Source organism: Xiphias gladius, chromosome 24, assembly GCF_016859285.1.
Source record: "Xiphias gladius isolate SHS-SW01 ecotype Sanya breed wild chromosome 24, ASM1685928v1, whole genome shotgun sequence".
Lineage (NCBI taxonomy): Eukaryota > Metazoa > Chordata > Actinopteri > Istiophoriformes > Xiphiidae > Xiphias > Xiphias gladius.
The window spans coordinates 3,007,254-3,021,021 of NC_053423.1; the positions used below are offsets into that span (position 1 = coordinate 3,007,254).

Below are 13,768 nucleotides of genomic sequence, written 5' to 3' on the forward strand. Positions count from 1 at the left end.
CAGTGGCCTCCTTGATATTTCTACAGCCATCTATTGACAAATGGTTAATGACTTTGACCAATTCCCAATCAATGATGCAACCAGTTTGGGTTTAGTTTATACAAACAGCTGATGATGTGTGATGATATTTCCAGTGCTCATTCAGTCTCGTGTCCATGATCCTTACCGCTTCACCGATGTGGTGTTCCCCGCAGCTGTTGCAAACCCAGGGAGTCCTCTTTTTAGGGAGTACCAGCAGATATCTTCAGGTGCTGAATGGCTAGAGGTTCAGACAGCTGAGCTATGTAAGGGAGTCCCACTTGGATGTTTCTGATGGTCCCTGTTGATTTAGCAGTGTTCATCCTGGTCTTAAGTCAGGGTGGGACTCTTATCATCCAGTAGATGTACATTATATCTACTGCAGTATATGACCAATCTTTATCACCTGATCAAAGTTCCCTTCACTCAATTGATGACAACTTGACAACCACTGATGAAGACTGGGATATGGTCAAAATCTCAGAAAAAGTTAGTAATTGAACCTTGAGTTAATATTATTTTGTAAAACTACCATTTCCATGGTCAAGAATGAGCTTTCTTACTCACTCCTCCGGGAACAAGTTCTATTTTGGGGCCCCTTCTTAAAATGCTATCTAATATCTACTGTCTCATATCCCTTTGACATTAAGGGTCTCTGTCATTACAGTCCAATTACCAACCAACTGCTATAGTTTTCTGCCAGAATTCATATTCAGAACTTATCTAAATAAAGATCTTGACTTTCCTTACACATAATTTCCGCAATTATCTCAGCTAAAATATTACTGGCTTGCAAATGTCAGATTTAGCTAAATTGCTAATTGATGTTGTGCTTGCCAGGACCAAATTTTTAAAGTTTAAGGGTATTTAATTTTTTATTGGACTGTAGTACATTAATGTTTTTGTGGATGGTTATAGGGATGTTAATTACAATGACTCACTGTCTGACATGCGGTGTTTGGTATGAGAATTTATTGCTGTCATCATTACAATAAAAGGGTCAGTTTCTAATTATAATGAGAATTTATTCACATTTGAATGCAAACCTTTTCACATTATAACTAGATCATTTCATGATATCATGTTTTCATTATATTTTTCTCAGCATTATTACATACCGAATTACTCCATTCTGATAGGAAACTTTGCAAGATGTTATGGTTTGTTCTGTAGGCTTGAATGTCTTCCTTCTGGGGACTAACTGTAACTTTTTCGTATTTTAACATGTAGTAATATGAAAGTGTCTTGAAAAAATTCTAGTTATGACAATCAGATGTTTGCTCCAATTTCTCACTGAGCGGGATCAGATTGAGAGCAGCAGAGTTAATCTGTGAGTTATAGCCTACAGTTTTAATAACTGCGGTTTTCCATGTATCAGGGTGGCTTTTGTACTGTTACCTTGCCAGAACTGCGACTCTGAACTGGTTCTAAGCTAATTTAGCCTGGTTTGTAATGGTGACATAGCAGGTAATATTGACAAGCTAGCTAAATCTAGCTACCGTTTTGACTTAAATTTAGTATTTAATTTAATTTAATATATGATCATTTTGAGTAAGTATACAACATAATTTTGACAGCAAATGTCATTAATTTTACATCGTTCATCCGAATTTTGACCTAGTAACTCAAAATTTAGACACAGTATATCTTGTAATTTTGATTTCGTGTCTCATAACTTTCACCTAGAAAGTCAAAATCTACTTAGTATCACATTATATATATATATATATATATATATATATATATATATATATATATATATATATATTTATTTCAAATCTTTCTTAACATTTCATTAGTTTCTTTTCTTGGCAAAAATGGGCTTCCATAGCATCCAGTATTCTCTGTAGCCACAATGTGAGCTCATTCACTAAATATTTCAGTGAAATCTTAGCTTCTTGTCTCTATTGTGTAAATTTGTCTTAATTATGATTTGTCTGTATCAAAGACAGGTCACCATAGCTCAAGGAAAGCAGGGAGATAAGAGTACTTTAAACCCAATGTCTGCATACCATATATTCAAAGCTTTAATAATTAAATAGTCTCCATAGAAATACCATGGATTCAGAAATGCTGAAAGTTCTGAGTGGAAATTTCAATTTGTATATATTGTAGAGTATAGGGTGTCTTACAAATATATTTCTTTTTATCAGATATTCCAAATTTTCAACTAAAAACAACTACTATCACGTCAGTGTTTAAACCTGAGATTCAAATTTTGAAAACTTCGTAAGTAATTTCTGTAGAAAAGATAATGTTGGCATCAGACTATTTGACTCTGTGGCCTCCCTTCTTATCCTATCTCAGATCAGTCATGAACGAACCCTGGTAAGGACATACAACAAAATTTCCAAAATACCAGCAGATTTGATACTCACATCACTAGTAGTACAAATAGTAAACACTCTGAAAGTGGGCCCTGTTACATAAACATTTTGGTGTTCATTAGGTTTGTGATGGACACAGTCACTTTGACACTGCTGTCAGACAACAGTGCTAATGTCGTCTGCTTCATCAGGTTTCTTGGGCTTGCTAGGGAGAGACTTGAGGTACTCCAGGTGGCGCCGGGCATCCTCCTGGTTCTGTCGAACATAATACACCACATATGAAATGACCATGGCAAACCAGCCGAACATGGTCACCAGCATAGCATAGTCTGTGGTCCTTTTGGCCAGGTTACAGAGGTCAGTGTCCACTGCCAAGAAAGGTCTTCCCTCCTGGTCACGAAGCTCTGAGCTCCGGCAGAGAACCCGAGCGGCGGCTTCGTGGTTGTGGGCCATTCCGCTGATAGCCTGTTGGAGAGCACAGTCACAATGCCAGGGGTTATCGTCCACAATGACGCGGGCGTTGAGCCGAGCAAAGGCATCCTTGTGTACGCTAGTAATACGGTTGTGGGAGAGGTCCAGCACCTGTAAAGTCGCCTCTATGCCGCTGAAGGCCCCTCCTCCTAAAGTCTCCACTGCGTTGTATGAAAGATTGAGCTCCCTCAAAAGCCTAAGTCCTTGGAAGGTTTGATCGGGCACGGCTCCTATCTGGTTGTGATCCAGCCTTAGCAGGACGGTGTCAACCGGGAGGCTTGGGGGGATCTCTTTGAGGCGGGACTGACTGCAGGTAACATTGAGGCCATGGAGGTGGGGGTCGCGTTGGCAGATGCAGCCCTTTGGACACATACTGGCCGAGGGGAAGCACAGGGCCATGAGGACAAGGCTCTGAAGGAGCAGGCACATGGGGATGGAGCGCGACAGCCACAAGTCCAGCAGAGTCATACTGACCAGCTGTCAGCAGCATCCCGCCTGGGGCCACAACACCACCGCTGGTCCTTTACACACATCGCATAGTGACAACTGGTCCTCACTTTCTGCCTACTGGAGTGTGAACTGATATTATCATGTTGGGGTGAGGCCTGAAACAAGATCAAACAGAAAGACAGAGTGAACTGTTTAGATTATGGGATGCCCACAACCCTCTTTTATTCTAGTGTGACATTTTATTTATTGTTCTGTTCTTCAGTATCTCTATCATAGGCCTTTCAAATGTAGATAATTGCAGTAACTTGACTTGATTGGTGACAATTTGACAAGAGGCCATATTTTTCAGATTTTGTCTGACTTTCTACTGCAGGTGGTCTGGGAAAACAAATTCCTGAAGTCAAACCTAAAGTATAGGTGTTTAAAAGGTTAGTTTACAGGTACAGTACCTAATTCTTCATATGGCAATGCAATGGTAACTGTTGCTGCTCCTTTACTTGGACACACTGTTTATACTTTTTTGAATTGAGAATGAAGCTGTTACTTGCACTGACTGATGGGGTAGCCAACAACATGTCAAAACCTTTAAATTGACTTGCCAACAACTAACAAACAAAGATCACTAGTCTGACTGCAAGATTCTCAAGATTCACTCCTCACTGGCAGTTGATATGCAGCTCCCAGACCCTTTGATTTTTAGGAGTTGACTACGGTTACAAAATATTTTATAGGGATTTGTCATTCAGAGCGTAAAAGAGCAATATCAATTTAATGTTAGAATGATGCCACATTCATGTCATATCTTAATTATTGTAATTACCAGTTTCCAACTCTAAATAGTGTTCACACCAAAATCCAGACTATACCAATGGGATGCTGATTTTACAAGAGTTCCAATACCATCTTCGACTTGCCCCTTAATGATTGGAAAGTGCCGAACAAACATGGATTTGACAAGTTAGCCAAAGGCTGTTACCCAATATACAACATATTTTTCAAGGATATATTTTTTAATTTTTTTTCTTCTTTATTAGTAACAGTAAAGATACAGACAGAAAATGTGGGGAACAAGAAGGGAAATGACATGTAAGTAAAGATGAAATCACTTTGCCACCAAACACCCACAACCCAGGTAATTAAACACAAATTTAATGGATATAGTTTTATATTGTCAATCCACAGTATTGTTTTGGCTTACATGACCAACTCCATAATCTTAAAACTGTCTTAAGTTGTCTGATGACATAAGATAGACATGAGATTAATATCTTGTCATCCCGTTCTCGGAAGGAAGGTGAATAAGCATATTTCCCAAAATTATGAAGTATTGTTTTAATATTACATTTACTAATATAGTATATACAAATATACTGTATGTGTAGTTGCATTATAAATACATTGATTTATGTAGTAGATTCATTCAATTAATTTCATTCTATTGTATGTCTATTTTATTTGATTTTAGAGGGATTACTTAACCCAATTTACTATTCAATAAAATTAACATTACACACCCTTCATCTTTAGACGGTCAATTCAGTAAAGGGTTTCGGGATGGCAATGTCGGTTGATCCACCAAGTTTGTCCAGAGTGATACTTTTTGGATAGAATTTGGTCCAGACATTTGCGTTCCCCCACAAATGATTTGTAGTGGTACATACCACGTAACCACAATGTCTACAGTTTGACTCCCAGCTAGGGGACCTCTGTTGCATGTCATACCCGACTCTCAAGTTTCCTGTCTATCTCTTCCAAATAAAGATAAATTGCAAAAAAAAAAAAAAGAAAAAGAAAAAAGAATTGTCATAACTTTGGTGATCTAACACCATCATTGGGTTAGAATTTATCCAAAATTGAATATGTGCCACTCTGCGCACAATTCAACAGCATGGGTAACAAAATTGTATTTAAAGTGGCTATAACTGACATTTTAGTGATAAAAATTTATCAAGTGACAACGGGAAAAAATGTGACAATGTGTGAAAGGGGTCCCTTGTGGTGATAACCCTATACAGAGAATTACCACTTGAATTTGCCACTGTCCTCAGCATTACGGGGCTTTATAATGAGTTCTAGCTCATTGTCATCATAAAGTATGACAACAAGAGGCACTGTTGCATGGATGTTAGTCTGTACAGCCTTGTTTGCCTTGTTACAGCCAAATTAAACAGTACTAAAATCTTATAGATTATAACTTTAAAGCTAAATGCTAATATTGCAGTCTAATAGGTCGCAAGAACAATGTTAACACTGATGGTTAGCAGGCAATGTTTACTATGATCACCATCTTAATTTAACATGTAAGCATGCTGACATTTTTACTAGCACAAAACATAATCAAAAAGTACAGCTGAGTCTGATGGGAATGCCATTAGTTTTGCAGGTAATTTATCATAAACCAAAGTACTGGACAAATTAAAATTGTAACCAGAAAAAGTCAGCGAGATGAAAAGTTAAGGAAAGTTATTAAAAATTATCCAGAGGGTGAAAAAACTTGATATCAAGCCACCCAACAGTTACAACAGTTGTTAAGACATGTCAGTGAAAAATACTAATGTCAAACACATGGTGGTACTAGAGGAAAGGTCACTTGGTCTTTAGGATACATTGTTTGGGTAGCATGAATGTCTATACAAAATACTGTGCCAATTCATCAACTATATGTTTAATGGAATAAGTGAAAAATTTGACCTGCTGGTGGCCCAAAATGAAAGTCAGGAAATCACCAAAGTCATTAGGATTCATCTTCAGGGCATCGTGAATGTCTTTACAAAATGTCAATCCATCCAATAGTTGTTGAGACATTCCAATCTGCACCAAAGGGATGGACACTGGAGCCACATAGCCACTGCGACTAAATTAAACTGTGCTGTCAAATGGAATTTGGAGCCATTAGCCTTTCAGATGACAAGAATTGGCTAATGTGTGAGGTCTTATATCTGTGTGTTTTACCAAAAGCCTTGTCTTAGAATAACTTCCTAAACAGCTCTAGGCTTGTAAATGGGCTTTGTGCCAACATCTAGTTTTAAGACCTTAACACTTCAAGTCAAGTCAATTTCAAAAATACACCTACCAACACTTTTAAATCTAATAAATGAATGTCTTGTCTTGTATTTGTTTAACACACACACAAACTGAAATGTGGGAACACCAGTTTGTGGTTTTACAGGCAGTTTCATGTGAAACTATTTCTTCACAAACAACGCAGGTTTTGATCTCTCTACAGGTGTGTTGGTGCCACGCCTGGCAACCTTTTTGACAAGACTGCGTAAGCTGCACACAGTCACTGCATCACTCAGTTGTTCGCCAAGAATTAGCTACAGCGCGTAACTCCCTCTAAAACCACAAAATTTTGTTTTCCCATTGCTGTTTGTGTATGGGTTAATAAATCAGACACAATATGTTAAGTAGTCAGCTCATGTTTTGGTAGGGGTTTTTTCACTTGGGACAGAGCCGAGCTAGCTGTGTCTCCCTGTTTCCACTCTTTATGCTAAGCTAGCCTCACCACGTCCCGACTCAAGCTCTGCATTTATGCACAAGACTGATATCCATCGTCTGATCTCACTCTCCAAAAAGAAAGCAAGTAAGTTTTTATCTAGCAAAAAAACACCAAAACTGAAGCACTAGCAGACCCAAAAACCCAATATACAGTAAAAAGACTGAATTGCTTTGTTGACATGGCTGCAATGAACTTGTAGATTTCACATAGTGCTAGGTTATCATTATATCACTGTTCAGCCACTTATAAGAAAATTCAAGAATTAGATCTAATTCTTTTTTGCAAACATGAGTTCTAGATCTGGATGAATATTTGTGAACAGCTTAGACTACAAAACAAGAATGACCTTGGCTTCATTACCGTCTCCAATCTGTGAATGCACATAGATATACTATTTACAGTAGTTTTATCTTATGTTTTGGGTTACATAGAGTTTGTTGGTCGTTGAGTCTGAATGAGAAAACAGTTGACAAATTTTGAAAGATGTGGTGAGTGTATTTTGTGTCAACTCAATGAAGAGTGAGCCACTGTTTAGTGCACATTGACTGCTGTTGTGCTGACTGTGAGAAGAGTATGAAAAAGTGAATTCAGAACAGTAAAGCGAAATGTGAGTTAAAAATTGAAAATACTGTAAAAAAGACATTTTATTTTAAATTTCTCAGTTTGGCTATATTAATAATGACATTAGATAACAGGATTTATTTTACATTAAATACACCTCAGGGTACCACACTTAAAAGGGGGAGGACAGCCAGTTCACTGATACAGTCTCATAAAATATACTATATCAGTTGGGAACTCTGATTAATAATTACCTTAATAACTACAACCAAAATAACCATATCAATAATTCATAAAGGTTGAGGGATTTGGGGTTCCACAGAGTAAAGATTGTCAACATTCAATCTCATGCAACATTAAATAGACCAGCAGGTATATTTAAAAGAATTTTTTAACAGATAGCAAAGGTGAAAACAGACAAAATATTTGTAATGAGGAGTTACATCTCCGGTGGGAACGAATAGTCCATTTGTTCTACGTTTTTTTTTTTTTTCTGCGATTGTATGAAGTATTTCTTGAAAACAACTTACTGTAACCCGTTTATCTTAGCATGACACAAAACCTGATGCAAAAACGTCTGGGGTGGATGGTTGGATGTAGAATGCGTGGAAAGCAAACTGATGAACAACATATTTTGTTTTTCGTTGTTAAGGAATGAGGTCTTTCCTCTTTCAGAATCTGCTTTAGAAAAATTCCAACCAACTTGCTGTGAAACAGGAAGGACTGCAGCTGGGGAAACTTCAAAACCCTGCCTAACGTGTGACCTCCACAACCTCCGTTTCCTCCGTTCTATCTTTCTGCAGTTGATATTAGACATTAAAAAAACTGCGATGTGCTGGCTGAAGGAAGTCCTTCTTGATTTCAGACAGAGAATGTACTGTTCTCTTGCTTTCCCTCCTGTAAGGCACGATTGCAAGTAATCTTCTGAACTACAGACCCCATTTCATCTAATCTACAGGCTACACAGTCTAAAACTTCTGCTGCCTTTAAAACTAATCCATAGTTCAGAATCTGAACTCCTCCATCTAGCATTTGGTTAAGCCCCAAATTGAATATGGGAGGGTTACAAGTGGATTCCTTACACATAGGGATTTGTAAAATACTTTATTAACTTAAAGTTTTCATAAGGTAGGACGAAAATGGTGTTCCTAACAGAATTTCTAGCTGTATGTGCAACTGAGATATCTCGTGTCAGTTCAGAGGTTCAAAGGCAGCGCCTCCCACTATTATTGATTGATTACATACCAGTAAATTAAGGGGAGAGAGATTAATTATGAAACCTAGCAAGGGATGTCAGAACTAACCTCAATCAGTTTATAACTGAAAAAAAAAAAAGTTATTACTGGATTCCATCAATGCTAGATAGACCTGATTTAAAGAAGCTACTGATTTTAGAGGTTTCAACCATTCATTGGGACTCCCATACATGAATTCTGGGAAATTCCTTTAATTTACTAGTTTTTGGCAGCAAATCCATGGCCATAATAAAGAGATTACATAGATGTATGATCTCAAAAAAGACTGTTCATTAGTAAGCCCTGGTTCGCGGATCAAAAGTATTAATATTTTGATTAAATATGTGCCAAATTTTGTTAAAACGTTTATGTTTTTGTTTTTTTTTTAAATTGGTTACACCTTCAAGTCTGAGTGTGCTTCAAATTTCATACGAAATATCATCCAAACACATCTAAAGGGAAAAATCTGTTCTGAATGGGCAGCCTCGAAGGCAAAGTGAAACGCCTGATATCATCCCTCCAAGACCTCTGTGTCTTTTGCATGTCTTTGTAGTTTCGACGCAATGAGTCATACAAATGGGGATAATGGCGCAATCTTTTGCTGTGTTGTATACTTGAGAAGTGATCGGACTAGTCTCAAACTCAAACCTCCTCGCAATTGGCCAATCACTGCATGAGGTTGAGGTGGCTGTTGTATAGTTACAAAAATTGTTGGGATTTGTTACCCAACCTCCGGGTTTTTAAGTCTGACGTGCACTTCCTTTACTATACTTCAGTGTGGTGCAGGTCTCGACTGAACATCAAAATACGGTCATTAAAATGTTGTTGGAACACTGTTGTTGTAGTCCAGTCCAGGTTATCTGACTGGATGAAGCAATAATTTCAAATTGCCTCCAAGACACACCAGAGAAATTGGCATTATCCATTTAAAATCTAACATACTATCGAAAAAAATGACTTTATTTTCCAGACAAATGCTAGGGTTTTTTCCCCATTCACTTCAAAACAGTCAGCCTCTGCTTGGAGGTACCTTCCCGTGACCATCAGAAGAACTGCATCCAAGTCAACCTGTTCAAAACTGACGGCACAAGAAGCTCTTAAAACTGTTTTTACTTTTTTCAATACTGCTGGTCTACAAGACACTGACCGATAACCTATTAAGGCTGCTCTACTCTATCATTTTATAACATTAATGGATGAAATTACTATGTATAATGTAAAAAGTGTCACTTGTACTCTGCATTTCCCCTCAGCTCCGAAGAGCTGTGTTTTAGCAGTGTTTTTTGTTCACCACCAGCAAAATGCAGCTGTTTGCATAAAAATCAGTGAGTGTACACCATCTGTCCAGCACCAAACAGCAGACGGACAGCAAGTAAATGCTGAACATAGCGTCATATTTGGCAGCTAAAGCGCCAGATATTTTTCTGAGGAATTAATGGAGATCAAAACAGAGCTGAAAGAGGGTGAATAATGGACTTACGCTTGCCAAGTGGTCAAAAACATGATGTGAATGAATGATAATGTTGCTCTGTGTGCTGGATGTGTAAATTCGGAACAAAACGCGTTAGCAAAAAAAAAGAGAAAAAAACCTTAATAAGGTGATAATATTAAGTGTTGTTTGTACAGCTTGTTCCCGCTGCTCCCAAGAATACAAAAAAAATTAATTCATGTAGCTTTAAAGAATAAAGCTCTAAATTATTGTAATGTATCGTAATTGTAACATAAAATACATTAGATATAACAGTGAGGCTGGGGTCAGGAAGCAGGATTACTGCATCAGATTGTCAATTGGCCATTTGCACAGCATGCATAAAATGAATATAAAGGTTGGATTCATACACAGAATTGTTTTGTGCATTCTGCCACTGGGTAATACTGGACTAGCAGAGCTCCCTCTACTTTTCAAGGAGGCAAATATGAGGAAAATAGGGTTGTTTCTACCTGCATCAAAATGGCCTGCAATCAGTATGTTAGTGCTTGTTTTGAGAGGGGAGGAGCTCACAATCAAAGAATCATTACTGTCCCTTGCGTTGCCATTGTGTTTTCAGCAGGATGGCAGGTCTGACACACCACAACATCAACAAACGTTACAGCAAAGCTGAGCATAGAGTCTATAGCAGTTGAGCTCGCCTGTAAGAACGAGGGATCAAATGCTGTCTATCAGCTAGCAGGCTAAAATATCAATTGACGCTACTGTTTCCATGTTTACCCGGGGATGCATACACCCATACACACCGGAAAAAAGATCGATATGCTTAAAGTTAAGGTAATTACTAAGGTCAAGTATGTTTAAAAGATCACAACTGCTACACAATCGCTCCAGTTTTTAGATTTAGAGGGATCGTACATAGTCTTCCTGATCAACCCATAGGTTTGTCATTTGTGGACCAGAACAAATAAAATTATTCTTTAAAGCTGCACTAATCAATATTTGTATATTAACTATGACAGTGTGTAATGTGACAGGGGTCACTCCAGGTGATCAATCAATGGAGAATTATCTGAAGTTCCCTCTGTGGACCTTTTTTTTTTTTTTTTTTGCATCTTTTAGCTCACTGTTCTACGAACCCTTGTTTTTCCTGTTTTGCTTCAGTCTCCCTGCTCTCATCACTGTCATTTCCAGTGCACTGGAAAGCACTGACTAGCTCACTGTAGACCACCTGCCTACCGGCGAACAAAAGATGGTCAAGGTTAGCGACTCGTTACGGTGCAGCATTTAGCAGCCAAAGAGACAAACATTTCTCTAAAAAGACCACACCACAGGAAAAAAGTGAGAGAATAATCGACATTCATTAGGTCGAAAGACAAGACTGAATGCCACTATAGTATGTATAAATATATACATACATATATACATACATATATATATACATATATACATATACATATATACACAAAACAAGACAAAGGGCATCACTTTGGATGGGCATTTTTCAATATTTTTTGACATTTCATAAACCAAACGAGTGATCAGTTAAACAAGAAAATACCTTTCAGTGAAAATGATTGTTAGTTGTATCCCCAGATGTTAAATACTTTGCATATTGGCAAATATGTTTAGTAACATTTTGATGAGATTTAGCCTCTGCAATTTGGCCTATACAGAATAGAAGCAATAGCACTGACTGTGCATTTTAAATTCAAGCTCTTAGAATTGCTTCCCCTGTGATGCCAACAATGTTCTCCTACCAAAGGAAAACGCCAGGGTCCCTATGAAAACAAGCTATTAGTCAAAGTTATTGATGGTCTGTTTGGGTCGGAATACACATTAACACTCTGCCTAATAATGCAGCATTAAAGGGACATTTCAATAGATTTTGTCGAACCGCTTCCTCTACCCAAACGACACCGGACTCCATAACTATTGTGGGTTTTACCTCGTCCACCAGGAGTCATGTTGCTGTGGATGTGACAGGCTGTATGAGACAACCATATACGAGACCCCTAGAAGATCCAGCTGTTGCCTCACATGTGGAAAACCTCGTTGCCTTAACACAACTATTTAAGTGCCGCATGCGTTCGATCCATTTACAGACGTGGCTCTGCAAACACAGTCTGGTGTTTCTATGACCTGGGCAAACCCCAGCAGAAAGCATAACAATTAGCTCCGCAAAAAGACGTGATGTTACCAGCATTTCCAGTCCAATAAACCTAACGCTGTCTGAACTGAGGCTCCGTTACACCTGATAAACGTCACGCAAAACTCGATTTAATAATCCCGTAATTTTATATATCCATCTTTACTGGCGCACAGTAGTTAAACTAATTGTAAACTGAGACCCAGATTCTGAATCTATATGACGGATATTTTCATTCGGCGCCCAACGAATGCACCCAGCTTCAGTTATTAAAATAACATTTTAACTTTTAAATGCTTCGCACCGGTTGTTACCGTCCTCCGCGGTGGATTTAATTGGGAAACGATCACAAGAAACTGCAGAGGAAGCAGGGATAAAGTTGGAAATTACAAGAATTCGAGATCTGATCATGGGTTCATAATATGCCGAATTAATACGTGGCTTTTAATCACTTAAAATTTACATTTGTTTGTATTTTATATGATGTGTCGTTTCGGTAATTACTGAAGAAACATGAAATAGGATTTTTATAATGGCGTCTGGCAGGACGTCGCCTGTGAAAACATCACGCACCAGCCTGCCTGAACTGCCAAAAACATCAAATCAAAGCCTTATGCTGTTTAATTGTCAGAACAGGTAGAATAAAAAAAAGTGGCTGGTAAAAGTTGACATTCAGAATGATCCGATGTCTAAATTATAAATCACATTTATCAAAAACAATTCCTCCATGCAAAAAAAAAGGATGAAGACAGCGACCGTAGCAGAGGACAGACAGCACAAACATAATACAGCAGAGACAGGCACAGGAGCAACAGGCGACACAAGTCCCCTCACCAGCAGTCAGAGTCCCTCGCTGCTGTGAAAGTGTTCATATCATATGGAGAAGTCCCGGTGGGCTGCGAGGGCAGCCGGTCCTGCCGTAGTATCCGCTCCCCGGCGCACGACTCGCAGTGCGAACTCGCATCTTTACCTTCCCGCAGGAAGCACCGCAACGGAATGAATGGTGAGAAAGGGAGGGGTTCGCCGCGTGAAGCCGCCGGCAAACGGAGACAAACCTCACTTCCGATCTCAGCATTCAGAATAAAATGCAAGGCGGTTACTCGGGCATTAGACGTACAGGTCAAGCGTAAGATGGACCAATGTGTCATTGAGAGGGACTTAACTGAGAGCAGATATGAATATATGTGGGTGGTTGAACTGGATCTTTTCACGTCTGCACCAAAGCGATGGTACAGTCATGATGGTGGCGTGCAGCGACGTTTGCAGATGGGCGAGCAGAGCTGGAGAACCAAGGTGGTGTGATCGAAAGCAGTCCAGACACAACCAGGTCTATCTTATAACTGCTAGGTGGAGCGGGGCAGTGGAATGAGCGGAGACCAGGGCTGCTGACGGGAGTCAGGAGCTGCTCCACAAAACAGCCCCCGACTCCTCGTTGTCACACATGTAGACCAAGGGGATAAGTAAGACCACTCATACCAATCTGATATGAGAATTCATAATTTGTAATTTGCTGGTTTACTTGCTACTGCTACGTCTTAATACTTAGGAAATAAAAGACTGTTGAAGTCATTTTCCAAAGTGCAGTTTCCTGAAACATCTGCTCGCGTATTTTTTTCACTGACACAGGCC

General features: G+C 38.8%; 1 protein-coding gene across 2 annotated transcripts; it reads right to left on the reverse strand.

Annotated features, from left to right (window-relative positions):
• Positions 1 to 1,779: 1,779 nt before the first annotated feature.
• Positions 1,780 to 13,120, reverse strand: lrrc3b (leucine rich repeat containing 3B). Of its 2 annotated transcripts, none has more exons than XM_040122430.1 (2): positions 12,974 to 13,120; positions 1,780 to 3,421 (listed from the first exon to the last, which is right to left on the reverse strand). In XM_040122430.1, exon 2 carries the CDS (start codon positions 3,282 to 3,284, stop codon positions 2,502 to 2,504), a length of 783 nt encoding a protein of 260 aa, XP_039978364.1. In that variant the 5' UTR covers positions 3,285 to 3,421; positions 12,974 to 13,120; the 3' UTR covers positions 1,780 to 2,501. The 2 variants fall into 2 exon arrangements, with proteins under 2 accessions (XP_039978364.1, XP_039978365.1); XM_040122431.1 differs by lacking the exon at positions 12,974 to 13,120 and adding an exon at positions 7,857 to 7,935.
• Positions 13,121 to 13,768: the final 648 nt, after the last annotated feature.

Excerpts from the sequence above, each read along its gene's own strand:
- lrrc3b (XM_040122430.1), bottom strand. The coding sequence starts at position 3,284 with ATGACTCTGCTGGACTTGTGGCTGTCGCGCTCCATCCCCATGTGCCTG.